This window comes from Pollicipes pollicipes, unplaced genomic scaffold (genome assembly GCF_011947565.3).
Source record: "Pollicipes pollicipes isolate AB1234 unplaced genomic scaffold, Ppol_2.1 Scaffold_5724;HRSCAF=6776_pilon_pilon_pilon, whole genome shotgun sequence".
Lineage (NCBI taxonomy): Eukaryota > Metazoa > Arthropoda > Thecostraca > Pollicipedomorpha > Pollicipedidae > Pollicipes > Pollicipes pollicipes.
Genome location: NW_023596746.1, coordinates 23,457,789 through 23,485,223, shown reverse-complemented (window position 1 = coordinate 23,485,223; position 27,435 = coordinate 23,457,789). Strand labels below are relative to the sequence as shown.

At 54.2% G+C, this 27,435-nt stretch overlaps 1 protein-coding gene across 1 annotated transcript; it reads left to right on the top strand.

The window, feature by feature from the left end:
- Sardh (Sarcosine dehydrogenase) lies at positions 1 to 27,013 on the top strand. The gene is made up of 18 exons (XM_037226745.1): positions 1 to 120; positions 2,962 to 3,035; positions 5,511 to 5,649; positions 9,824 to 9,937; positions 10,358 to 10,590; positions 12,426 to 12,548; positions 13,297 to 13,417; positions 13,544 to 13,749; positions 14,035 to 14,197; positions 14,486 to 14,630; positions 16,715 to 16,856; positions 19,280 to 19,480; positions 20,334 to 20,481; positions 21,399 to 21,499; positions 22,123 to 22,271; positions 23,681 to 23,811; positions 25,064 to 25,189; positions 25,577 to 27,013. The coding sequence occupies exons 2-18, from the start codon at positions 2,982 to 2,984 to the stop codon at positions 26,017 to 26,019; spliced, it is 2,739 nt and encodes a 912-aa protein (XP_037082640.1). The 5' UTR covers positions 1 to 120; positions 2,962 to 2,981; the 3' UTR covers positions 26,020 to 27,013.
- The last annotated feature ends 422 nt before the right edge of the window (positions 27,014 to 27,435 follow it).

The window sequence follows — 27,435 nt, the reverse complement described above, 5'->3', positions numbered from 1 at the left end:
CGGCGCGTGGAACTGAGCGGACCGCCGCAGACGGTTCGGACGCGGCCAGTGGCGCGGCAGGAGCTCCAACCAGTCCGTTCGCCGGTGGCAGCTGCGGACCGCCCTGTCCCCGCAGCCCGCGTGAGTTGAACATGACCGTGCGCGTGCTCAGCACCGCCGCGAAAATCGCTTTTGCTAAAGGTGGAACGTTTGCACAAGCAGTATGTGTTGAACTGGGAGCACACTGTAAACGATTGTGGACAAGCTGAATCTGCCTTGGTTCGTCGACTCAGCGTACTACGCGTTCGTTCGTGTGAGGTGAAGTGTTGGACATAGTCCTCGCTCTCCGGTTATAGTTCTCCGATCAACACGCGTGGCGCAGAGTGCAGTTACCGAATGCGTTTCCGATGCGGCTGCGCGCACGTGCCAGTGGCTGCGCGCTCGGTTTGAGCGCTTGTTCACACGCTTCTGTCCCACCCGCGTTGACCGGTCGCAGTCCAAGCGGGGCCAGGAGGAGGCGCACGTGCGCTGCTCAGCGGTGGCTTGCGCGCTGGACGCGGCTGGACTGACGTATCACGCGCCACAGTCACGGTGCCTGTCTTCGGACGTGGGTGTTCACATGTGCAGGGTTCATCACACGAGGTGAGGGCACTAGCGTTCAGGTGCACCTCATGGGGCGCATTGGCAACCCTTGGCAACAGCCCTGTAGCACCCCTTCGGCGCACTTAAACCTTGAGAATGACTCAAATGAGAGGAGGCCTGACGACATGCCCTCGTCTCGATCTGTCCCTGATCAAGCTGTTGAGCGCACATGGATGATGCCCCACTTGCCATAAGAAGTATGCTGACCATTTTCACTACCAACTACACATTGTATTTATGAGCAGTGTTTATTATGGTCCAAAGATAGAATCGCAAAAGACGCAAGTAGTGTGTCATGCATTTTGACCATTTTCAACCCTTTCCCCTGGTTGCGCTCTAATGACGCTGGCTAAGACCCCCGGCCCCTGGATACGATGATAAATGTGACGCCCTCCCCCCCCCCCCAAAAAAAAGTTAACGTTCGTCCGGCCCCTAATTAGGCTAGAAGTGCGAAACAAAGATGAACTTGATGCTTGTTCTTAGAGGAAGCAGACAGTATCTGGCATAAAGGTTTTAAGATACAACACAATGCCTAAGGTATGACTTGTGACCACACCTGTTCAAAATGTCATGCTATTCCCCTGTGCTCGTACGATTCGGTTACGCTCCACCCCCAACCCCTTCTTCCTTTACGCATAGCGTAATACATGGACGGCCCCTAGCCGCAGATCGCTTTGGCCTAAGGGTTTCTTCACAGCAAGTTGCACTCTTGTTCCAAAATGTACGAACAATGTTTATATAAGCTGGGTTCCTAGCCTTTCGAACTTTTTTTTGTTAGTCAGGCACGAGTCACATTACGTCCTCCACCATCCCTTCTGCTATGCAAAATGCATATTCCACTACACAGCTGCACAGGGGCGAAAAGTTCATGGCGGGAGAGCTTCCTCGACTGGTTGTATCACCGGGGAAACCAGACGCAACCGGCTAGATCCGGATCGAGCCGCTTTCGCCGGCCTTCCGTCCAGGGCCTGTATCATAAATGTAGCTCTGGCTGGTACGGCGCCATGCGCGCTGGGCGCGTGTCAGGTAGGGGCTTGCCAGTTTTTGTCGCTGAAAAAAGACGGCTCAACTCTCCCCTGACCGGGTGGCCTCCAAACGACAGGCCAGAGTCGGACACATGCGGCGGGCATACGTGTCATGAACTTGCCCCAGACACGCCCGGGGACCTAAACAGAAGACCACACCCACTATAATTCTACAGTTTGTGTATGCCAGTGGGTCGGTGAACAGGACAGATGTCTCGCGAGGAAGAGGCCATGTGGGCTGGGCTGTCACATGTGCCGGTTTGTTTTGAGCATCATCGCCTGTTCCGGAATTTTACCGTGGCCAGTGGAGTGCGCGCTTTTGGTGTTGCGCGCGCCTTTTATCCATGTTATAGGGAGTTCGGGACCTTGCACAGAAATTCATTCGGGCGTATCGATACTTCACAGAGTGAACATTATGTAAAAAGCGCGCTTGCAATGGGATGAAAGTGTAGTGGCAGCACTAGTGACGCGGACTCGACCGCCAACCGGGGGCTGTCGCCCCCCCCCCCCCCCCTCCCGGAAATCCTCAGGTGTCGACACTCGCACCTCGCTCACGGATTAATCAAGCGAGCAAGGATAGCGGTCATGACAGTGCATGAAGAAATGTGATGATTGAACTCATGCACATACATGCTCAAAAACACAACCCACGCATAGAGGAGTGTCTGAGGGTCCTGCGTCCCACACCACAGCGCGCCGCGCTGGCGCTCCATAACGCGCGGCACCCAGCAGCGCGCAGCAGCGCACCGCCCCGCCGGGCCGCCTCGGCGGTGATGACGTCACGCACGGGTCCCGGCCTCCGCGCAGCGACAGCGCGTGCCTTCGAGTCGGACCGGCGGCGGCGGCAGCTGGCAGTCTGCGGTGGGATGGGACGAGATGACGCCCGCCGCAGCAGCGCGCTGGGAGTCCTCCGCCGTGGCGATGACGTCCCTGGAGGCGCGCGAGTCCAGCGGCAGTTGGGATGAACCGGGCAGGCGTACCGGCTCAGGCGAGCTACCTTGGCAGGAAACGTTATACATTCGGGCGGTGGTCCATGAGTTGTAGATGTGTTCAGGGGCGGCAACTGTGACACGGGCATAGATGGTGAACTAGGGTGAAGGTTCATGATGAAGAGGGACCAGCGATAATGGTGAGCAACAAGGCATCGGGCACGGTCGTAACAGGGACATGTTGCCAGTCGCATTATCAAAGGTTGGCGTCACTGCTTTACCCAGCTTCACCAATCAAGACTTAAAGATGCGCTTTCAGAAAACCTCTCAACCGCTTCTCGAACCCAAACAAATGCCTTTCTGAGATACCTTTTTCTTCTCTGCAGATATACTGCCTGTAGCGACCATGAAGAGGACACGTTTGCAAGACCTTTGGCGGCGATCAGTGGGTCGGAGAAAGGTGAACTATGCGTTGCATCGTGAGAGGACCCAGTGTGAGGACCCATCGTGAGAGGACCCGGTATGAGGACCCATCGTGAGAGGACCCGGTGTGAGGACCCATCGTGAGAGGGCCCGGTGTGAGGATCCATCGTGAGAGGACCCGGTGTACGTGCTCCTAGCTTGCAGGCCGGACCGTCTTGAAAACAGCGAGCTAGACTGCACCTTGGTATCCCCTGATACCAATATTTACTTGCCATGGTGTCTTATCGATAGATTCTGATGATGAAAAACCTTGCGTTCAGCGGTCAGTGAGACTATACGCTTTGGAAGTTCATGAAACAGTCTGCGGATTCACAGATTTACACGTTGACATGTCGAGAGAGGACGCTCTGCAGTGGCAGGGCCTTCGCCACAGTCAACACTTCTCTGTTTGCCAGTCCGAAAGTAGCTAAAAATCAGTTAATCCGAGTTTGAATGATATGTGAGCAGCGAAATGCATGTACAAATCATCAAAGAAAACATATTCATTCATACCTGACCATTGATGTAACTCCATACGTTCCATTAGCGACCGGTGATACAAACCGGTGAACAACTAAAATGCTTTTTGCAAGCGATCCCGTGTAATGACAAGAGCTTCACTATCGTCAGTGCCTATTGGTTTACAACCTCAGAATGAGCTGAACTCCAGCATACATATGCGTTTTACACGCGTTCAGGAGGAGTGTCAATTTGACCACCGTAGATTTTCCCAAATACGCTCTGAACGACGCAACGTGGCCGTGCCAAGCTGTCCATATCTGCAGGGCATTGGATAGCCGATCTCTTTGTACCAAAAAAGAATATTTAGCTGGTCAGGTCGCTGACCGATGGCCAGTGTTAGGCTATGACAGTCAGTGAAGACGATCGCTGGGAAATCGTTCAGTCTGATGCGACAACGGAGTGTTAGGCGAAGCTATACATCTTGGATATGGTTCGGTAAAAAATGAGAGAGTCAAGTTTACGATCGGGGCTGATTCCATTGACCTTGGGTCAGGTATGAAGTTCAGGCCAGGGCTTTAACCAAATTGTTGTGGTGCTGGTAGACTATTCTAACGCAGTTTGTGATGTTCATTTCGAATCTATTAATCACAGGGACGTCAACATACATATTATGAGCTGCATGCAGATTGGAGGAGCTCACTTATGGCCTCAACATATATTCTGTAAAGAACATACCGCCTGACACATGCTTTTTGAATTGAAACATCAAGCCAGTCTCGAAGGCGCTTGGTCATCCTGACCTTCACAAGGTCAAACAAGGTTAGTGACCCTGACATGGCCTCCAGTAACCTGCGCTTAGAAGAGTTATCCAAAATAAAAGTGGCTACATGAGAACGTCTGTAGGCACTTTGGAGACCAATCTTGAGTCTGACCTTCCGGTTCTGATTTGGCCTGAAGTACGCGACCTACGGTCCTCAAAACTTGACTCAAGCGAGACTTTCATGCGGGGGTACCCTCCTCGGAATTTGGTGTTTCCTATTTTTTATGGTTTAGAAATCTTAAGTGGGCCAAATTGACCCCCACCTGAGTGCATGGTATTTAACCGGCCAAAATTCAAATCTGACGTTAGGTCAAAATGCTATTAAAATAATGAGTCAAAATGCCTTTAAATTAAAGTCGCCGCAACGGTAAAACCTTGCAGTTGCCGGATCGTGATCCTTCATCGTATGGAATGAATATTTTGATAGCGCAAGAGACCTCAAGATGCAGATATTTGCGGCGCAGGGTGGGTACGCGAGAATCGCAGAGAATGTGTGAACGCGACGAAAACAAGACGCGACGCGACTTAGAGAAAAGCGTGGAGCTTGTACAAACAGCCAAGCAGGCGACACCGTATGTCTGCTGCTCCAATATTGATCAGATGAAGAGCACGAGCCAGGGAGCAAACATCCCCCCCCCCCCCAAAGCATGGCATGTGACGTGGCAGCGTTATGGCGCAGGAGCTCTGTAACGTTGCCGGCCGGCTGCAAGCTCTCCTTCTCACTATCATCGGAGTATAATTTGATAGGCTCTTAATAAAACAGTCTCAATTTTAGGAAGGCGATGAAGCAAACATTTTGATGGTATGTTGTTTATTTTCCGACGGTCAAATGCTTGCCTAGGGCAAAGCGGAAAGCTCGGTAGAAAAGGTTGATTCTTCCTCGCGTCGCAGTGTTAACTGCTCGAATGCGAGCGCCGCTGAAACATTTCTAGCCAGGCTTTGGTGCCATGGAACGGGCCCGAACCACGTGATGGAAAACGTGATGCCTAAGGTGCCATGGAACGGGCCCCGTATCACGTGTTGGAAAACTCTGCTTAGTGTCCCGCTTATCCAGGAATTGGACTCCGTGAAATCATGTTTTGTCCTGCCGTAAAACGAACCGTAGACGCACACGAAACCAAAACAGCGCGAGTTCCGGGGACTGGTGTGTCCGGCGCCGCCGTCACCTCGGCCGTGGCCTCGCCTGCGCAGGTGGTGCCGTCCGTGTCCCGCGGCTACTGCCGCCCTTCGACGACGGCTGATGCTGGGGTACCCTACGAGACCAGCTTCGCGGGCAAGCAGGTGGCCGGGCCGGCCTCCGTGCCCGAGCAGGCCGACGTCGTCATCATCGGTAGGTGCAGTGACGTCATTGGGACGTGAGTTGCTATGTTCTGACGATATGAATGCATCATGTGATGATTTGTCACTGGTAGCTGGTTTGAAGATCACGTTGTCAGGTGCGTGCAGACAGGAACAAAGCAAACGCATCACAACGAAGGCAGCGAAATGAAGACAGGGAACAGTGTGCATGTATTTTTTTTTATCGTGACACTTTCCCTAACCCCCGCAACCCTTGCTGTTGCAATTTCTACTGAACAGCTGTGCCCGGCTGATTCTGACCACCCTTTTAACCCACGTGCCCGTACTGTTGTGACATACACATTAATGGCCATCGGAATGCGTAAATGCAAGATGGAGGTTCGATTCTGGAAGAGATGGAAGTGGGTCCTGGAATTCGCGATATTGTTTCCCTCAGTGAAACGTAGAATCTTGACAACATTTTTGTCACATTTAGGGTTAATTCACTCAGATCATTGATGAGTCAACTCAGCAAGAAAACTCAGCATTATATATATATATATATATATATATATATATATATATACATATGTGTGTGTGTGTATATTATTGTTATATTATTACAACTGCTGAAATGTGGACCAATGGAACCCACAGTCACACATTCACACTCAGAGATAGGTGTCCTGTTTTCGAAATAGTGTCCTGCTAGCGCTTGCGCGCTTGCTTCGCTGCGCTATTGTAAATTTGAAAATTTTGCACTATGTATCTTTTGCAGCTAGAATCACGGTTTTAGGTGTCCTGGCTGTCAAAATATCGCGTAAAGTGTGAAGGATTCGGTCGCAGGCCGCGCGCGGTACTGGCGGTGTCTGGCGGGCACCGGCAGGAGAGAGCGCATTTCGCCGCGCTCTCTGCAATACAGCCGAACCTATTCCATGGGATGAGCGAATGGTCGTGCGGTGTGGCCGGAGATTTTTGCCCCTTCCATCAACTGTCGGCCTTTTGAATGATGACAGCACGCACTGCCGTTGTATTAAACAGTATTGCATGGTACCGAAGAATGAAAAACGGCCGGTAACTGCCGAATCTATTTTGCTGGCTCGTGAACGCGTTACACGCAGCACGTTCGGCATGACAATTCATGCAGCGTCATTATCTATTCGATTTCGTATCAATGCATGCCACTCCCCAGTCGCTCCGTGCTCTGGGTGCCGCGATGTGGCGCAAACCGTGTAACCCCGTGGAAAAGAGCAAAAGCCATCTTCCTGGCTCGTGTGTGCCCGACACGGACACACGTGTGCCACCCCGCACTTGTGACACATGTGACCATGGCATTTTCCGCTTAATGGCCTATTGCAGCATGCCAGTCTCGTGTTGCTACGTGCCATAAGAGCGGAAATCCCGCGTAAAGCGTCAAAATGGACGAAATCGGCAAAATACAGTTTCGCAGCTAATGTGCTCGTGTCACATGACACGTGCAGCGTGACATCGCACACGTTTCAAGTGATTGCTCGTTAGGCCACCGATCGAAGCATGCCAGCCGCTGTACACTTTATTCCTGGTTTCTGAGACATCACGAAAACGTGCAAGCCCCTCAAAAGACCGAAATTGTGTAAATCCATAGTTAAACGCATGGGCGCCATGACATGTGGCACGTGTCATCAAACATTATCATCTCGCTCTTTCCATTCATCATTGAAGCGCGCCAATCACGGGTGTGTTAGTGCCATAGGTGCCGAAATGTGGCACAAAAGGTGCAAAACCGTGGAAGAGAGCAAAATCTATCTGTGATCCCGTGCCGTGTCATGCGTGTGACCGTGCCATTTCGATTATTAAAACTTGGTATCCTGCAAGCTGTAAGTGTACCCGCGTCGATTGTAAATGTTGGGAAACAAAAGCCACGCTTGTGCGCGCACAGCGACCGCAACGCACAGCGCGCCGCCCACCGCCATGCCTCATCCGAAACCGCTCCGGAATGGAACCATGTATATGTACCCATGCGACGGAGCTCGGACCTTTTCAAGACTCTGTTTCTCCGCGGATTGCACTCCTAGTCAAAATCAACCTCATGCGTTGTGAGTTGGAGTCGCAATAGATCACGGCAAAACAGAGTGACGCACAGGCCTGGTGGATGCGCCGGCTTGCAGATGCAAGCGTCTTAAGAACGCATTTCGGAGCGGCCCGACAGATACGATAAAAAAGAGGCGGGAGTCGTGATGACTCGCTCCTAAACAGTGATGTGTACAGCAAGTGTTCGCAATAACAGCAATGGGATGTAAGGCGCCGGTTGTAAGTATGCATCGACTAAAAGTTGTTATGCATCGACGGCGGAAACGTGGATATATGCCGTTTTTGGGGTGTTGAGAGCGAGTGATAAGGAAACTTGAGCGTAGGCGTCACTGGGGAAGTAATTTTGTGTACTTTTGGGAACTGGTCCTCAATGATTTCTTGCTTGACCATTTGGCGGATCAGTTGCTAAGGTGAGTGATGGAAAAAATGTCATAAGTCGAAAATTATCGTTGAAGCCTTTCAAAAACTTCTTGGAAAGGGAGACCCCTGAGTTGGAGCCCCTATCGTTGGAGCCCTTCAAGCAACTTCGTGGAAGAGACCCCTGAGTCAGGCTCCCTGAGCCGCTCTTCAGCCAAAGCATTGTCGACACACCGGCTGGTTGCAACTCCAAGTGGCCCTCAGTGGGATGGAGGACAGCGACCGCGGGTCCGCCGAAGGACGTCTGCCACAGTATCACTGACCGCTGGGCGTCCTGTCGGATGGTGCCGACAGTAGCTGCTGGGCACGGGCCGCGGCCGGGCGCTGCGGCCGCCTGGGTCAGCCCGGGCGGGCCTCCCACCGGCGCCGCCCCACCGGCGCGACCCCGATCGCACGCGGCGCGGCTGGTGAGGTTGGTGCTGATTCCAACTCTGATTCCTGTCGGATGGTGCCGACCGTCGCTGCTGGGCACGGGCCGCGGCCGGGCGCTGCGACTGCCCGGGTTGGCCCGGGCGGGTCGCCCCACCAGCACCACCAGCACCACTCCGATCGCATCGCATTCCGTCCGCCCTGCCGTGGACCGCGGTTGGCGCCCGCATCGACCGTGGAACGGCTCCCCCGGGCACAGGGACGTCACTGGGTCGGCTCGATATGCGACGTCACTGGATCGCCCCGGCACGTGACCTGCTGCCCGTCAACTGGCGGTGAATTGTGACCGTCACGTGACGGGTTGACTGCTGCCACATCGCTTGACTGGCTGGCGGTGATGAGGCACTGCCGTGGAAGTCCTGATATCTGCCGGCTACCGGAGATCAGCGTACTGATCCTCGGAAGCGTCTGCGTCGGGCGGGTTTCGAAGTTCGTGCTTCGGTCGGTGGCTGAGACTCTGCGCTCGTGACCCAATTGCGCTGCCTCGCGCACACAAGCGATGTGTACGCAGCAGTGCTGCATGACATGTATGCCACAATACGGGCGCATACGTATGCATGTTTTTACAAACCCAAACACCATCTGTGCGCAGATCTGGGCGGTGCTGACCGCGTTTGGTGTCCGCCTGTCCTTGGACCGGGCAGTGGCCGCGCTTTCGGGCCGCTGCCAGACCCGAGTGCTCCAAAGCTCGCGGTGACTGGGGCCGCCTGACGAGAGTCAGATGCCGGCTGCAGCGGAGCCGACGCAGCGCTCTGTTTACCAACGCTGACGTTTGCCGGGTCAGGCTCGGGTCCTTGGTCCCGTGCGATCGCGACGCTCAACAGATGCCGGCGAGGGAACCGCCCCCCTCCCCCGTACTTGCAGTCACAAGCACACGGCATGCCTGAGGGTGCTCTCGCCCTTCTTCGCGCGCCCTAATTAGATGGTCTTCCGGCATGGCAAGTCGTTGTTGACGTGGAGTGGCAGGTCGTTGTTTCGGACAGCACCAGCTCATCTTGAACACGACAGCTTGGAAACGGGCGCCCGTGTTCTCCGGCTGTCTCTGCAGACACGAGAGACATGAATGTCCCGCTGGCATCGCCATTCGGCTCCAGTAACGGGAAAGTAGCGATGAATTGAAGATATGACCATGATGACAATGAAAAGCGGCTGAGTGTTGCCTGGTTTTGTTGCATTCGCATTGGACTATTCACTAAATAAACGTCGGTGATAGCCTCAGAAGCCAATTTAAAGGCCCCAATACGATTGATGTTAATCCGGCATTTCCTCACCGCTTCACGAGTCGCCTTAGCTCTCCATTCTGCATGCAGGCGGCGGAAGTGTGGGCTGCCAGACGCAGTACCACCTGGCCAAGATGGGCGTCACCAACACGGTGCTGCTGGAGAAGCACGCTCTCACGGCCGGCACCACCTGGCACACCGCCGGTACGTCGGGAGGCCGCTTCCGCCTCCCCGTTGGCCGCTGGCAGGCTTGTCCTTTCGGCGGGGAGTGGACTCTATGAAGAGCTTTTGTAGTGCGAGGTAGACAGGAGATGTTACAACTTGCAGTTGATCGCCACTCTGAGTGCATTGTCTTCAGTTAACGATTGTTCCATGGAGGCATTACGCCTGCACATTCACGAGCTGGAGGCGTCCATAACACGATTAAGGAGCTTGGCTTTACTTGTCAACAAAAATCGTAATTTAGCGCTATTGCAAACTTGCAGCAAGAACAGGCAGCGAACCGATGACCAGGTCATGCGATGGCCGCCTCAGGGGTTTTCTAAAGGCTTATCCGGGGCGGGCTGTACACGTTATCGCCGACCGGCCGCCCTGCCGACCGTCCCGTCCCGCGCTGCGTGTCAGGTCTGGTGTGGAAGCTGCGCCCGAGCGACACGACTATCGCCCTGCTCGGCCACACCGTGGCCCAGATGCCGCGACTGGAGGCCGAGACCGACATGGAGGTCGGCTGGATCAACAACGGCGGCCTCTTCGTCGCCAACAACCGGCAGCGGCTGGACGAGTACAAGCGGCTGATGACGGTCGGCAGCGCGATGGGGGTCGACAGCCACGTGCTCGCCCCGTCGGAGGTGCACAAGGTCAGTGACAGCCGCTGAGCAGAGCGTAGGGCGCGGTGGCACGGCCTCGGGACGACGAGGTGAAACACTGCCCTCCGTTAGCGGGGCCCTTGTAATTAGTGAAAATTTTGTAACGGCGGTTACTCAGCAATATATAGGTATGAAAATAGACATAGAAAATGTATAGATGGATTACGTAGATTAAGAAGTGGAACGATCCTACGTGGACCATCAATGCAGAACGATGGAAATCATTCAGTACGCTCCCTTTCACGCCTGATTCAGTAACTCACCCTTCCCTGCACTGAGCTAATATAGACGTAGATGCTCTGGCATCGTTGAGTAAGAAACGTAATGGTATAAATGTTTGGCCGATCGTGCGCGTGATTACATGCATAACCTTGAATGAGTCTTCTCCTTACAGTAGAAAGAGCTTGCGTGTGCCGTCATTTGGTCATTTAACCAACCCATTTCCCTCGGGCTTCGAACCGGGCTCAGAGGGCTTGGTCTCTAACGCAATTGTCCTATCAATGATTTCTAGAATGAGGAAGTAATTGGGATTCGAAAGTGGCACTTGAGCCTTGACAAACCCAGAAAAGACGAAAACATCCCTCTCTTTGTTTTGGTTTGCTGCGCCGCGACCCTTAGCGCATGACACTGCCACGCTATTGATACACGATATTGGCAGGGCATGGGGTCTCCAAAGGGTTCACAGTAGAACCAAAACGCAGACACTGTAGGGTACAAAGCAAACCTCGCCATTCACCTGATCCGACCCAATTACGCGAGAGCTGTGACTCGGCCTGTTCGTCACATTGTCGACCCGTTCTACCCGCACCTTGGGCAGGTAGAACAGGTCGAAGCGTAACGTGTTGCGCAAGGCGCCGTTGTGTCGCTCGTGATTGGGGCTGGGGCAAGGTGGAGGGCGTTTTTGATTGTCTGGGCAATACGATGGTCTGTGTGCAATGCAGGATTCATGTGGTCACTTGTCGCACTAGATATCGCACTAGACGTTTTTCGATCGGATGGGACCCAGATATCTGAAGTGTACTTGCTGAGAATTGCGTTTGCTAGACGAACACATATCGAGTCACTTTCTTTCGCCCAGGTTTAGCAAAATGTGTTCTGTTCCACTTATTGGGTCGTCCTTACTTCTGTTATGCGACAACTAAGTGAACTAGGGCTATTCAGTTGGATGGAAGCGTGACACAATTGATGCGATGAGTCATTTTGTGCCGTTGGTACGCTGCTTCGGCGAGCAAAAGTCCGCGTGTGTGTTGCTTCCATCGCTACACTTTGTACACACCTGCTTAACCAAGTAACGCCTTTAAGATTTTTTAAGCAGGTGGTCGGATATATTTTGATGTCGTGATGTGCGTAGCGCTATGTGACGCTTAAATCAATCGATAATTGTGTTTGAGTCGCTAAAGACATGGCCCACAAGTACCTGTTCCATCTTTGTAATACGACTGCGGCATTGCACGAGCTCCCAACCGTGATCTCACAAGTAGAAACTAATTCCGCAGTGTAATTGTGAAAATGTAGCGTAATGTGTGGTGCATATCCCGGGGTAAGCGCGGTCTAGCTCATGATATCGCGGCGGTCAGTGGTAGTCTTGATCATTTGTTTTTCACCTCTTCAATTACTTGTCATTTTGACAACGCAACATGCCTGATATAAACGGGTATTGTTTATAGAAAGGATCATGCGTATTCTTCTATTATCAAAAAGGAGAGGCTGCAACTTACTGTGACATACATTTTGCAGTAATGAGCAATGTGCAGCTGCGTGCCGACGCGAGCCGAACGGTGAGCGGCAGCGTCACGTCACGTCACGTTCCATCGCTCGGCCCCCAGGTGCACCCGCTGCTGAACACGACCGACATGTACGGCTGCCTGTTCTCGCCCGGTGACGGCACCATTGACCCGGCCGGCCTCTGCACCGCCCTCAGCCGGTACTGCACCCGGCAGGGTGCCAAGGTGAGAGCACTGCACCCGGCAGGGCACCAAGGTGAGAGCACTGCACCCGGCGGGGCGCCGAGGTGAGAGCACTGCACCTGGCAGGGCGCCAGGTGAGAGCACTTCACCTGGCAGGGCGCCAAGGTGAGAGCACTGCAGCCGGCAGAATGCCAGGGTGAGAGCACTGCAGCCGGTAAGGCGCCAAGGTGAGAACACTCATCTCACCAGATCACCAGGCTAGGGTCAGAGCACTGGTCCCACCAGAACATAGGGCCAGAATGAGAACACTTTTTTCACCAACAGGGGTGAGTTGAGCATTCATCGCACCAAATCGGGTCAAAGTGAGCACTGATCTCACCATATAGGATCAGGACGCACATCCATATCACCAGATGGGCCGAGGTAGCAGTGCCCTCGACAGATGGGGACAAGGCGAGACTTAATCTCACGAAATTAGGGGCAGAGAGGCCACTGCACACCCGGGGACGGTGAATCGGACCCACCAGCGCAGCCTGTACTCCAACCATAGCCCTTGTTGCTCCCGCTAGGGTGCTGTGGTGAGTTACTCAAGCTATACAATTCGTGGATGCTGCCCGCCGTCGATATTGACTGACCTGGTCAGGTTTCGTCGCCGTTACCTATTCCTCAGTCGCTGACAGGCGCGGATCGCATCCCGTGCAGTCTCGCGGCCCGTTCCCCCGACCCCCGCTGGCCCGAGGTGGCGGGACGGCAGCGGCCCGTGTCTATCGCGTGTCTCGCTGGCGCGCAGGTGATCGAGGGCTGCGGCGTGACGGCCATCGAGACCGAGGAGTACCGCGGCACGCGCCGCGTCAGCGCCGTCGTCACGCCGCACGGCCGCGTCCGCACCAACGCTGTCGTCAACGCCACAGGTGACGCTCCTGGGCCTCAGCCGGCCGCGGGCGCCGCGCGGGATCGGTCGCTCAGCCAGATCGGGGGTCGGTGTTGCGGGCTTGTGCGCGCCGCGAGTGGAACGCGCCTCCTGCCGTGACCGACAGGTGCGTGGGCCAACTACATAGCGGAGATGGCCGGCCTCACCATCCCGCTGCTGGCCATGAAGCACGCCTACGTGGTCACGGAGAAGATCCCCGGCATCGAGATGACGCCCAACGTGCGCGACCACGACGCCTCCGTCTACCTGAAGCTGCAGGGTGACGCGCTAAGCGTCGGCGGATATGAGTACAACCCCCTCTTCCTGGACAAGGTATAGTGTGCGAGCTGCGTGGCCGGCGTGCCACGCTAGGTCGGTATTCAAGCTAGATTAGTGTATCGCCCTCTCGCTGCGCGTCAGTGATGTCACTCGTCTTGGTGCTGGAGCAGAAGCATCATCGGACGTGCTGAGAAGTTGGCCAGCGCCAAAGATAGATTACACTTCTGCCGTTGTTTAGCGCTGTTGTGGACAACGGACCCTGGGGCGAGAGCAATCGGGGTGATCGCCGTTTTTGTCATTGCCATTTTTGTCATTCATGGTTATTTGTGTGTGTCACAGGTGCAGGAGGACTTCCCGTTTGGCTTGTTCGAGCTGGACTGGGACGTGTTCATGTGCCACATAGAGGGCGCCATCAACCGGCTGCCCGAGCTGGAGAAGACCGGCATCAAGTCCACCGTCTGCGGACCCGAGTCCTTCACGCCGGACCACAACCCCATCATGGGTAAGTCGAGCCGCCGGCTCCGAGCTGCGACCGCGGACGACACTGCCGCCGTCCGTCATCCGTCATCCGTCATCCGTCATCCATCACCCGTCACCCGTCACCCGTCATCCGTCATCCGTCACCCGCCACCCGTCATCCGTCACCCGTCACCCGCCACCCGTCATCCGTCATCCGTCATCCGTCATCCGTCATCCGTCATCCGTCATCACTCCGTGCTCCGCCGGGGAGCCCCACCAAGCGCGACGGTGCGGCCCACGGTGGCGCTGACGCCGCTCCGCTGTCCGGCAGGCGAGGACCCGCGGCTGCGCGGCTTCTACCACAACTGCGGCTTTAACTCGAGTGGCATGATGCTGGGCGCCGGCTGTGGCTGGCAGCTAGCAGAGTGGATCGTCAACGGTCGGCCCTCGCTCGACATGTACGGCTTCGACATCAGGTCAGTCTGACGGCCACCGCTCGACATGTACGGCCACGACATCAGGTCAGTCTGTCGGCCGCCGCTCGACATGTACGGCTACGACATCAGGTCAGTCTGACGGCCACCGCTCGACATGTAATGCTTCGGACTCAGTCTTCCTGCCGCCGCCGCTCGACATGTACGGCTACGACATCAGGTCAGTCTGACGGCCATCGCTTGACATGTACGGCTACGACATCAGGTTAGCCCTTCGGTTTTAGCCCGACATGTAGGTCTTTAACATCTGGGATCAGTAATTGTGTTCCGCCCTTGAGTTTGTGATATTAGACCACCTGTGTGCGTAAAGGGTTGCAACGGCATATCAGCAGGCGCAAGGAGAAATGTGGAGTTAATGTTCTTTTTTAGACGGGTTTTTCACTGTATGCCGGTGAATAAATGTTCAGTGAGGTCCGAGCATGGGCATTAGCACCTCACTACTTACTACGGGTATGTGCACTGATTTGGTAAACGAGGAGGAGGAGGAGGCAAATTTCCGAACGTGACCTGTCTTCAGATCGAACAGGAAGGGGGAGGGGGAAGTGAGATAATAGCGAACGTTGAGTGCGCTGATCCTGTAAGGTCAGTGCTGCCGTCGAACCCTCCTGCCCTCTTGCTGGATCCTATCGCTGCTGCTCCCACATGAACGTTACTTCGCACCTCCGCATCGCTAGCTGCGCAGTCCGTATTTGGATACTCGCCTTAGCCCGTACTGATCAGCATGCACTACGGGCACTCCGTGACGGTACAAATAATTGAGTTTTTTCTTATTTAAATGCTTTACCTTTCAAAGATCAGCATATGGTCTTGGCTGCGCGGCTAGTTGAAACTAGTCGCCTAAGTTTTTAGAAGACGTAGCTGCTAGAAAAGTGCTTCAAGTATCCGCATCAATTTTAAAGCGACCCCCCAACATAAACTGATATAGATTAGTGGGATTTGGTGGCCATAACTTAATCTTTTGGCCCTCTCAGTCGATTGATAACAGTCGCGCAACAGGTCCTTTTTTAACATAATCTGCGCATTTCGCACGATGGGATGTGGAGATTCTGCAAACAGGGTTTCGTTTCTCGATTCTCTTGCGGGAAACAAGTTTAAAGGGAAGCGAGCAGCGTCGCGCAATAGCTCATGTAGTGTCATGGATATAACGCAATTGTGCGGAATCACAGTGCCATACAAAATGCGGAAACATCATGCAATCACAGTGCAGTGGCACTGCTTGGCACTGACCTAATGGGACGTGAAAGTAGCTTTTAAGATGCCTTCGAGATAGCTTTTTTGGCCGGCACTATGATGTGACGCTGGTCCTCCAGTTCGTCACGCCCAAAGCCGCCAAATCCGGTCCGATTCGCCCAAAGCCGCCAAATCCGGTCCGATTCGCCCAAAGCCGCCAAATCCGCTCCGTGAGAAAATAGGGCACGAAAGAGCAAAGCTACCGCGAAAGCATGAAAATGCCACCAGCGACATGCCAGCGTGCACGTGGTCATCGTTCATGGTGTCTGTAAGAAAGCTAAGATCATCCCGAGCATACGATGGACGCAGGGCGGTTCTGAAGGTGGGAGTGGATTATGTTAGGTTGGAGTCACACTTACCGTAAGCGGGTCGAGCATATCCAAACTTTTTTACAGCGAAAATGAGGACCTTGTCATCACTTCAGAGGGCAAGTTTTTCGGTGAATTCAGGCGCGGTGAGTGCCAGTATATTTGATAAAAAGTCTATTTGAACCATGACTTTTTTAACTGAGAGCCTTGCTTAAACTACTGATACCATGGCGCTAAAATCTATAATAAAAATGTGAAGAATAACAACTTTGGGAGAATGAACTGCAAAGATCTTTCAAACTGTTTAAAACCATCAGTGCTTTGCTTTACCACTCGGGGATTATCTCCTGGAATATTGGTTTGAAACTCTATCATGTGGCAACATTACAACATAGTTCACAACAGGTGAACATGTACAACATGTGTACAACATGTGAACTATCTTTTTCAACATAGTTCACAGCCTAATGGATATGATACTCCTCAGTCTCCGACTCCCCGCTCCAGCATATCTCTTTTCTCCGGCAGGCGCTTCAACCCGGAGTTGACCACCAACAAGCAGTGGATCAAGGAGCGCAGTCATGAAGCCTACGCCAAGAACTACTCGATGGTGTTCCCTCACGATGAGCCGCTGGCCGGGAGGAACATGCGCAAAGATCCGCTGTATCAGGTGAGTCCTAGCCCGAGATTGGCTGCCCGCTGTACCAGGTGAGCCCGAGCCCGAGACTGACTGCCCTCAAGTGAGCCCGAGCCCGAGACTGGCTGCCCGCTGTACCAGGTGAGCCCCAGCCCGAGACTGGTTGCCCGCTGTATCAGGTGGGCCCGAGTCCGAGACTGGCTGCCCGCTGTACCAGGTGGGCCCCAGCCCGAGACTGGCTGCCCGCTGTACCAGGTGAGCCCCAGCCCGAGACTGGCTGCCCGCTGTATCAGGTGGGCCGGAGTCCGAGACTGGCTGCCCTCAGGTGAGCCCTATCCCGAACCTTGCTGCTCGCTGTACCAGGTGAAGCAGGGGCGGATCTAGCATGGGGTTTTGGGGAGGGGGGGGGGCAACCGTTCGTTGCCAGCTGGCTGATGTGGGATCCGAGGTCCAGTGCATGGTGCCTCTCGCGAGTGCCTAGTAGGGACACCATTCAAGCACCGAAATGTTTTTTAATCTTAAACAGAAGTTAAAACAGAACAGTTAAAGCGGTTAAAGTCAAAACAGACGATAAGTACACGAAAGTTTTATGAAGTTGTGGTAATGTTTTTTTTTTGGGGGGGGGACAAAACATACTCTCAGAGTTTTTTGGGGGCCATGCCCCCGTGCCCCCCCCCCCCCAGAACTCGCGTATGAGGGGAAGCCCGAGACTGGCTACCCGCTGTACCAGGTGAGCCCGGGCCCGAGATTGGCTGCCCGCTGCACCAGGTGAGCGCGAGCCCGATACTGGCTGTCCCCTGCACCAGGTGAGCCCGGGCCCGAGACTGGCTGCCCGCTGCACCAGGTGAGCCCGAGTCCGAGACTGGCTGCTCGCTGCACCAGGTGAGTCTGAACCCGAGACTGGCTGCAGCCGGCGCCGACGGTCGCATGTCTCAAGTGTTCGGAAGCTGCAGAAGGCACTGCGGTTGCCACTATGTACTTGTGTTTGCAGTGGTCCGGTAGCGGACAGATAAACCAGAGACGAGTTAAACCGACACAGTTAGGATGGCAGAAAGACGCGGCTGGGCAGCGACGGGTAGCAAACGGATGGGTATAGATAAATGTGTCGCGTGTCATACATCATCAATCCGACACCGACGTCTGGTATCTGTGTAGTATGTCGCGATTTTTCGACACTCACGTCATGACTGCTGTTCCCCCTCCCCCCCCCCCCCGGCTTGCGCGTTGCGCATCACCGGTCATAAAGTCTATGATGCCGGCATCAGGGATGCCCGATACGTTAGCGTTGTGTTCTTCGACAGGTCAGGCTATATTAGAGGAGATTATTCCCGGTGGTAAACTGCGAGCTCTGGAGTTCTTTAGCTCGAAAAGTTGGTTGGGTATCATAGTCTGGTCGCTATAATGTGTTCTGTTATAAACCCTTGATTTCGGCCTTGGAAGGTGACCGTTAAGGTTTACGTTGTCCTGGCAAATGTTGATCCGGATAACGGAAGACATTTTGATGCTTAAGCGCTGCACTGGATCTCATAGTTAAATAATCGTGCCGATCGCTACCTTACCTGGGACCTGACCTTGAAGCATGACCTCGAGAGATGGGGTCACCGCGCCGAGATTCAGTCCGAGTAACAAACTGCGCTTTGGCGTTCGGGATGCTTCGCTTGATGCGACGTTTTGGTCACTGCGGTATTCTCAGTTATTTCATGTATATTTAACCATTCGGGGTGGCCTCAGGCATTCAGGACACTTCGACAGAAGGTGGTCCGGGTGATGATGTGCGTTTTGGTGTTCAGACGCGGAAGCGTCTTAGTAGTTTTGTCACTGTGGCGTTCTCCGTTTTTTGACCAATATTTTTCTACCTTGAGGGATGACCAGAGGATTCAGGTTATTTCGACCAGGGCGTCAAAATCCGTCCTGGTGCTTACAACGCTGAGTTGTGGCCCACGGTGTGGCTAATAGTACTCCCCATCACTGGACCTTCCAGGGTGACCTTGGGTGTGCAGGTCACCCTGACGGAGTCAGTCCGCGTGGCTAACCACGTTTTTGTGTTCAGGGTGCTGGGGTGCTTCCCATAGTTAACTCTCGAGCGTACCGGTCATTTGACCTTGATTTTGACCCTGAAATATCATCCGTAAAGCAAAAATGGTGTCAGCACTTGGGTGAAATTAACCGTAGCAAGTATGCGCAAATCTGGACCTATTGACAATAGGAATACGAAACGACGATAACGTCACGGTGATATTTCAGGACGTTCTGATATGTTGTAGCGCAGAGGTCGCGCGGTGCGGGGTAACTGTATGCCAGCAGTGGCAGACCGGCCTCCGGTCCGTCCGCAGAGGTCGCGCGGCACAGGGTAACGGTATGCCAGCAGTGGCAGACCGGCCCCCGGTCCGTTCGGAGCCGCCTTACCGTCTGGGCGCCGATGACGTTCTCCCCCCCCCCCCCCCTCCCGCTCCCAGGAGCTGCTGGACGCCGGCTGCCACTACCAGGAGCGGCAGGGCTGGGAGCGGCCCGGCTGGTTCCACCGCGAGCGCCGGCCGGCCCCGGCCCTGTCCTACGACTGGTACGGCGCCTACGGCACGCCCGTCCACCAGGAGCACACCTACTACGACCTGCTCAAGCACGAGTACTCCTTCGACTTCCCTCCGCATCACAACGTGGTGGGTGTTGCGTTGTTCTGCCTTTTAACGACGGAATGAATGTTATTTTTAGGCTGTACTCCGTCCGTAGTGTTTGTGTTTTGGGTGTTTTATCTGATTTTGTTCACGAGCTTATCCGGTGTCATAGTTATTTTTCTTGACATTCAAGCACTGTTCTGAGTGTCAGCTTAAGTGAACCGTCCTTACTGTTCACATGCTCTGTGAAGTTCTTTAGAGGTCCAGCAGGGACATCTAGATAACAGTCTTTCCGCTGACCAAGTATTATGCTTCCAAGCAAGGCTTTCGTACCTTGGGGAAGGGATCATTGCTCTGAGCCTTTGTGTTGTGATGTTATGGGTGCGTAAGGGCGTGCCTTAGCGGAAAGTGTTTATTGCGCGTTGCAGTGGAACAGCGACTAAGGGAAAAATAACATAGTAACGACTTGAGCGATGTGCGAAAAACGCTGCCTTTTTGCAGATTTGTTTCTGCCTGCAGCTCTTGCACCCTGCTGTCGTGGTGCCATTAATATTTGGCACCTGAGGTGTTCCAATGGTTATCAGTGGTTTCAGCTCTGCTCGGGAGGCCGATGTTTTCCAGGCACAGACCGATGAAACAGTAGATTCTCTGCGGCCGCCAAGCGAGCCCCGCGTGACTTCAGGACGGGAAGCCTGGCTCTTCCCCCATTGGCAGCGTCCCCGCCTACGGACAGGGACTTAGCATGAATCATGAGAAAAAATGTAGCACCAACCCCACTAGTGCGAACATGTGTTCTCTCCAATTTTATCATTCGGATTCTATCACGGTCCGCTCTCCCTGTAGAAGTTCGCCAACTCAGCCTTCATAATGCCTGACCGGCCGCCGCCGCCGCCGCCAGATTCGGGACGAGAGCCTGGCATGTCGGTCTGCAGCCGCGCTCTTCAACATGAGCTACTTCGCCAAGTACTACGTGACCGGGCCGGACGCGCAGGCGGCCGTCGACTGGATCTTCTCCAACGACCTGCAGAAGCCGGCCGGCTCCGTCGGTGGGTCGGGTGCTGTGGTGGAGCTGCGCGTCGGAATGGTTGATATCAGCAGACGGCGGGGCCTGAGCTCATCCATCAAACCGCCGGGGACATGTAGAGTAACAGGGGACGGGGACAGGGACTCGCGTGTCGGGACATGAAGAGGAACCTGGCATCCCTGCTGTCGAGCGGGTTGGGCGCGGGACATTTTATTCACTGTTTGGCAGACGTATGATCTTGCGCCCCGGAACAGCACTTACGTGGCTTGCATTGGCTGCTATTTGGCAACCGGCTAGGAGGTTCAGGCAGGCACGACATAACTGCTTCATCGCATAGCAAAGCGCGTTGGTATCCCTCGACGCTATTTGACTTACAGGCCGAGGCGAAAGCTGTCGTTGAGCTGGAATAGCCTTCTTGGGGTGATTCATCCGGTTTTTTGGCATCAAACCATGTCTAGGAAGCATTCTGATTCCGAAGTACCGTCCCCGCAGGATATTCGATCATGTTCAGAATAAGATGGTGACTGTATTTCAGCTCAGATGGACATGCATATTACCTGAGACAGACATTCGTGATATGATGCTCCTGCGATTTGGCATCTTACAATACAATAGTCGTATTACAATTTCACTAGCCGTGAAGCCTTCCCCTTCTGTTTCATGAGGTGCAAATTATGTTCATAGCTCCGTGAAATGATTATTCCCCATTTCCAACAACGCTCAACGGATGGGCAACGCTAGATGTTGATCGTCATGCCCCCCCCCCCCCCCTGCAATGGTGACAGCCTTGTTATTCCGTACGCTTCTTACAAGATCATTCACTGTCCTTGAACTGCTGTCTTCTGGCTTGCAATGATGTGCTGCCTTCTCTGCTCTTTTTTCGTTTATCATTCTTTTTGCGTTTGCAGCGCATGTCTAGGTGGTGCTGTGCTGTTTCAGTGTACACGTGCATGCTGAATGGCCGCGGAGGGATCGAGTCCGACCTGACAGTGAGCGTCCTGGAGTCGGGCGACGGCGGCGCCTGTGACCCCGCCTTCCAGGTGCGAACGGACGCGACCTGTCCAGCCCTCTGCAGTGCGACACCCGGCCGAGTCAGGTCACGGCTGTCCAGCCCTGGCCGGTTTTCAGGACTGCGTTGGTCGGACATAACCCGTGGGATTTCGCGTTAAATCGATTGCGGATGTTGGGGATGTATTTCGTGTCAAATGGATTGGGGATGCAGGGGATGTATTTCGTGTCAAATGGATTGGGGATGCAGGGGATGTGTTCCGTGTCAAATCCATTGGAGATGTAGGGCGAGCGCTACAGGAACAAACACGCCCCCAAAACGGACTCCAAACATGGCAAACACATGTGTTTGTATGTATTTCGTTCAACATTAAAGGGGCTGACCTCCAAGTCTCCAGGGGGAGAGTCAGAGGTCTGGTTAGAGTTCTGCTGAGTGACGTGAGTGTCGGGGCGAGTGACGCAAGTTATTGTTGTCGTAGGGACTTAACGACGCACTCAGCTGCTGAGACTATATGGCGTCGCCTGCCTCTCACCCTGGTCAGAAGGGCGGACGCTGCGGGGAATCGAACCCCGTTCCTCTGGTTTCCCATACGCGCCGTTGTTAACCACTACGCTACCGGCATCCTAGTGACGCAAGTGCCGCCGGTGCCGCCAGGGGCGTGGATTCTACGTGGCCGTGGGCGGCGGGTTCGCCGAGCACGTGCGCGCGCACATGATGACGGCGATCCAGGACCGGCAGCTGAACGCGACGGTGACGGACCGCTCTACTGACATGGGCCTGCTCTCCGTACAGGGGCCCAAGAGGTGGGACCGCGCTGGCGTCACATCCGGCCCCGGACGGTGTGACACGACAGGGGCGTGGTAACGCCGTTACGGTTGTACAGCTCAGATTTGAAAAGTCTTGTCCTTGTTGTGTGGGCGGTTCTCGGGACTGCGATGGGCTACGTGTTACGTTCAGACGTTTCTGCCAGCGGAGAGTGCTTTCATTCCTGCCTTGGTGTAGGGGCTCATGAAACCCTGCCATACCTTTTTTCTGTTGCATTGCAAGCTGTTAGTGGTGGTGTTTCCCTTCTGCTCTATCCTGCCCTGTTTTTTATGCCCTGCCCCGCCCTGCCTTGCCTTGCCCTGCCCTGCCCTGCCCTGGCCTGCCCTACCCTGTTCAACTCTGTTCTTTCTTGCCGTGTCCTTTTCTGTTTCGTCTTATCCTGCTCCGTTCTGTTCTGCCCTCTCCTATCTTGTTCTGTCCTCTCCTATCCTATTCTGTTCCATCCTGTCGTCTTCCGTTCCGTTCCGTTCCGCTCCGTTCCGTTCCGTTCCGTTCTACTATGTTTCGCTCGTTCTGTTCTGCATCCTTCCGTCCTCTCCTTCCCTGCCCCATCCCTGTCCCGCCTATTCTGTCCTCTTCCGTTCCGCTGCGTCCCGTTCCGTTCTATTATGTTTCGCACTTCCTGTTCTGCAACCTTCCGTCCTCTCCTGCCCTGTCCCCTCGCTGTTCCGCCAGTCAATGCCTCTGGTCCGCTCCAGCTCTTGATATTTTTTTCTCGTTCCGTGTTGTTGCGTTCAGTCCGCCGAACCCGGTTCAGTGTAGTTCGGTCCTGTTCCTGCTGCCTTTGTCTCTGGTCCGATGGGACTCTGCCTTTACTGGCCCAGTCCGTGCCGGTCCCCACCCTCACCAACAGACATCGCAGAACCGAACCTATCTAAACCATAAGCAGAACAGCGGAACCCATTCGAAGAAATGTATTGACCTGTTTGACTTTTTCCTGTTAACATGCCATTTTTGACTTCTTGTTTGTTTCACATAATCCCTCACTTGTTCGTTTTCTTACATCACGCTTGCTTTCTGCTGTTTAATTTTCTTTTTGACGTCTGTCCCTGTTGGCTTCTATCCACGCAACCCGTCATCCAGAAGCTGCGATTTAGTTTGCATATGTTGTTTGACTTTCTATACAGAAATGTTTGTCCTGTAACCACTCGAAACGAAACGCTGCAAGGACACATTAGCGTGTTTTAACGAGAAATGAGGCTTGCGCATACTGTCTTTTGGTGAAGGTCGTCATTTGTTTACAAGGTCTGTCGTGAAGGTATCACGTAGACTTCAACCGCTTTATGCTTGCTGACTGTAGGTAGGATCACCAATGCAAAGTATTTTCGAAATGCAGTACCTTATCTGCTTATCATTTGATGGACGACGATGTTATTCCGTTCCCCAGCCGAGAAATTCTGCAGAGTTTGACCCCGACTGATCTGAGCAACACCAGCTTCCCCTTCGGGACCACCCAGGTCATCGATGTCGGAGGCATGAAGTGCCGCGCTCTCAGGCTCAGCTTTGTGGGCGAGCTCGGTGAGCTACTCCGGTACCGTCCAGCAGTACCTTCGTGTCGGCTCAATTCATCGCTTCTCGTGATATGCTATTTGTTATGTTATTGCTAGTGTTATTAATTTGAACGCTTTCTCTGTGTTTTAGAAATTAATGAGCCCTGAAGTGTGGCGGAGTTCTGTTTCTTTGGAATGGCGTGTGAGGTTTAATGCACATTGCTCCCCATTGACCATGTTCAGGTGCTTGTAACTAAGTCATGTTCCCATCATTGTGGTTGGCTGTGGAGGCCTATGGTTGCTTATTGATGACGGCCTATTGACATACTATGCTCCATCTTTGATGTGTTTGTTTCTGAGCTACTTCTGTGCTGAACGGTGCATCTTTCTCGGCTGGTGTCTATCATATCCATCATATATATATATATATATATATATATATATATATATATATATATATATATATATATATATCCGCCACATGTCCATCATCTATACCAAGTCATCAATGCGTAGTTATTTGCTATGGGTTCTCTTCTTCCCAAGACACGGACCTCAGATAACCAAGACTGTTCCGGGAGTGTGCAGACGCACCGCGCGCTCTTGCATCAGCACGACGGGAGACGACACCGTACCTGAGCCTCACTGAGGCCCGGACACTGACGCCGTACAGACTAGGGCTGCATGTGACATCCGATGGTCCGGCGACTGTCTGCGAGGCGTCACTCGAACTGACCTGACCTGACCTGACGTAATCTAAGCTGCACAGGCTTCAAGCTGTGCGTGCCGTTCGAGGGGGATGATCTTGTATGAGGCGTGACCTGACCTGACCTAACCAGACGATGTTCAGACCGAAGCTGCATGTGCTGTCCGAGAGTCAGTTGGCCGCGTGCGAAGTGTGACCTGATTTGATCTGACTTGACCTGACGCTGTGCAAGCTGAAGCTGCACGTGCCGCCTGAGAGTCTGGTGGCCGCACACGAAACGCGACCTGACTTAACCTGACCTGACGCTGTGCTGCAGTCTGAGAGCTGCACGTGCCGCCCGAGAGTCTGGCTGCCGCATACGAAACGCGACCTGACTTGACCTGACCTGACGGTGTGCCGCAGGCTGGGAGCTGCACGTGCCGTCTGAGAGTCTGGCTGCCGCATACGAAACGCGACCTGACTTAACCTGACCTGACGCTGTGCTGCAGGCTGAGAGCTGCACGTGCCGTCTGAGAGTCTGGCTGCCGCATACGAAACGCGACCTGACTTAACCTGACCTGACGCTGTGCCGCAGGCTGGGAGCTGCACGTGCCGTCTGAGAGTCTGCTGGCCGTGTACCGTCTGCTGAAGGAGGCCGGCGCCCAGCGCGGCCTCGTGGACGCCGGCTACAGGGCCATGGACAGCCTGAGTGCCGAGAAAGGTTAGCCACTGCGCCTGTACGTGGCCGACCGGTCACTGAACTCCGCTGCCAGGGCCGATGAAAGGCATGCATAACGGGGAGCTGGGCCAACTGCCGGGACACCAGTAGCTTTAGTTTGGTAGCGTATATTTCTCTTGTGTTTGTGTCAGTGTCCTCTTCTGACGTCATCAGGGTCATGCATGACGACACAAATTCTCCGACTCATCTGACTCTGGTCGAGTTTGCCATTCTGGCGTGTGCGACGAGAACGTTCAGCGCAGCTTAGAGCGCGCAACAGCGCCAATCAGCGGACAACGGACGAATGATCACGTGGACGTTCACGTCTGTCGTGGCAGGTCGGTCAGTGCCCCCCGCGCTACCCCTGACCCGCTGGCGTCTCGTTGCCAGGCTACAAGCACTGGCACGCCGAGATCCGACCGGACGACCGGCCGCAGGAGGCCGGCATGCTCTTCACCTGCAAGCTGAAGACGGCGCAGGAGTTCGAGGGCCGCGCGGCCGTCGAGCGCCAGAAGGCGGAGGGCGTGCACCGCAAGCTGGTGACGCTGACGGCGCGCGAGCCGGTGCCCATGTGGGGCCTGGAGGCCATACTGCTCGACGACCAGGTGGTGGGTATGGTGCGGCGCGCCGAGCACGCCTTCGCGCTGGACAAGATGGTGGCGTACGGCTACGTCCGACACCCGGCCGGCGAGAAGGTGACCAACGCTTTCCTGCGCGAGGGCAGCTGGGCCCTGGACGTCATGGGCAGCCGCGTGCAGGCAGAGCTGCACCTGAAGCCGCCGTTCGATCCGCAGAACCGGCGCCTGCAGGGCGACTACAGCGCCGCCGACTAGGTGTCACGTCGGAGGTCACGCCAGCTGAGCGGCCTTACCGCGTGTCAGCTGAGCGGTCTTGTCGTGTGGCTTAGCCGTTGGAATTCGTCACAGTTGTGCGCGGGCCCGGCGACGGTTGCGTTGGCCATCGTGTTCAGAGCCTCCTCCGGCTATATTGGCGACGGCGGCTTAGCCTGGCGAGGCTGTTTTCTTGACTCGTTGATGGCTCGGTGAAGCAATGATTACGTGAAGGCTGTTACTGAAGGCCGCTGGCTTCTGTGGTTGCTGAAAGTTGCGAGAAGTCAAAACATTCTTCTCATGTGAAGGCCGCTTTGACACCAGCGTCCTGACTCAACATTCTGCCTCAGATGTTCGGATCGCGGGGCTGTGTCCCAGTGACAGCTGTTGCGCCGTCGGGACCAGTGCGCTCGTGGCAATAGAGGTGATAGTTGATGGGAACACTGCCATAGTGGCCATCGAGGCTGTGGCTGGGCTCACCTGTGACGGTTGTTGTTTTACTTTCGATGGGATTTTCCTCAGTCCTCACTGTTCTTCTGTGCGGCGAGTTGTTCAAGTCGTCCTTGTCCAGTTGCCAACGTACTAAGGATGGAGTACTTAATCTTCGGATGGACCTGTACCTGACAACTTTCGCACCTTTTTTCTGTTTCTCATGTCTTTTCTCACCTCATCGCCGTAGGCATAGGGGAATAGTCGAAGTGAACTTGGGATGAGCTGGACCAGGGTGTTTGGGAGGTAGGTGGTGTTTACATGTCTACAGCTCTACCACTGTTTTCCTTGGCATAACTTTTTTAAGTGAGTGATCTTTGTGTGGATATTACGAAGCAGCATCATGACGTGATGCTATGCCAATCTTGACGCGATCGTTTTTTTAAGTCGTGGTTTGCATTCAATAACTTGCTGGGTATGTAGGCAACGTTCATTTACCTGTGTATCATACAGAGATACACAAATATGTACCGATTTACAGGGGACAATAAACATCGACCGTTTGAAGGATCGACGAGTTAATTGTCCCGAATCGCAGAGACGACCTGGACCGAACTAGCATTACGTGACAGCAGCATGCCCTTCCAGCATTGTGCTCATTATACGATAACACGTCGAGACTCACAATGGACTTCGAGGCACCACGCTGCAGATGGAGATTTACAGGTGTGCACAGGTTACAGGGCAGTCAGGCATGGTATGCAGAACACGCAACTGTATGGTGATATCTGGCCAGGTTTGACCAGAGTCCAATGGTGGTGCGTGTGGTTTGAACGCGTCGCTTGGTCCCTTAGTGTCATAGGTTATGTCAAGAGTCTGGACTTTGGGGTACGCTATTAACAAAGCTGAAATTCTGACCCACCCTGAGACCTACCGATTCTTCTCGGGACTCGATTTGATTCCCGGACCCGTGCTGATGCAGGGAGAATG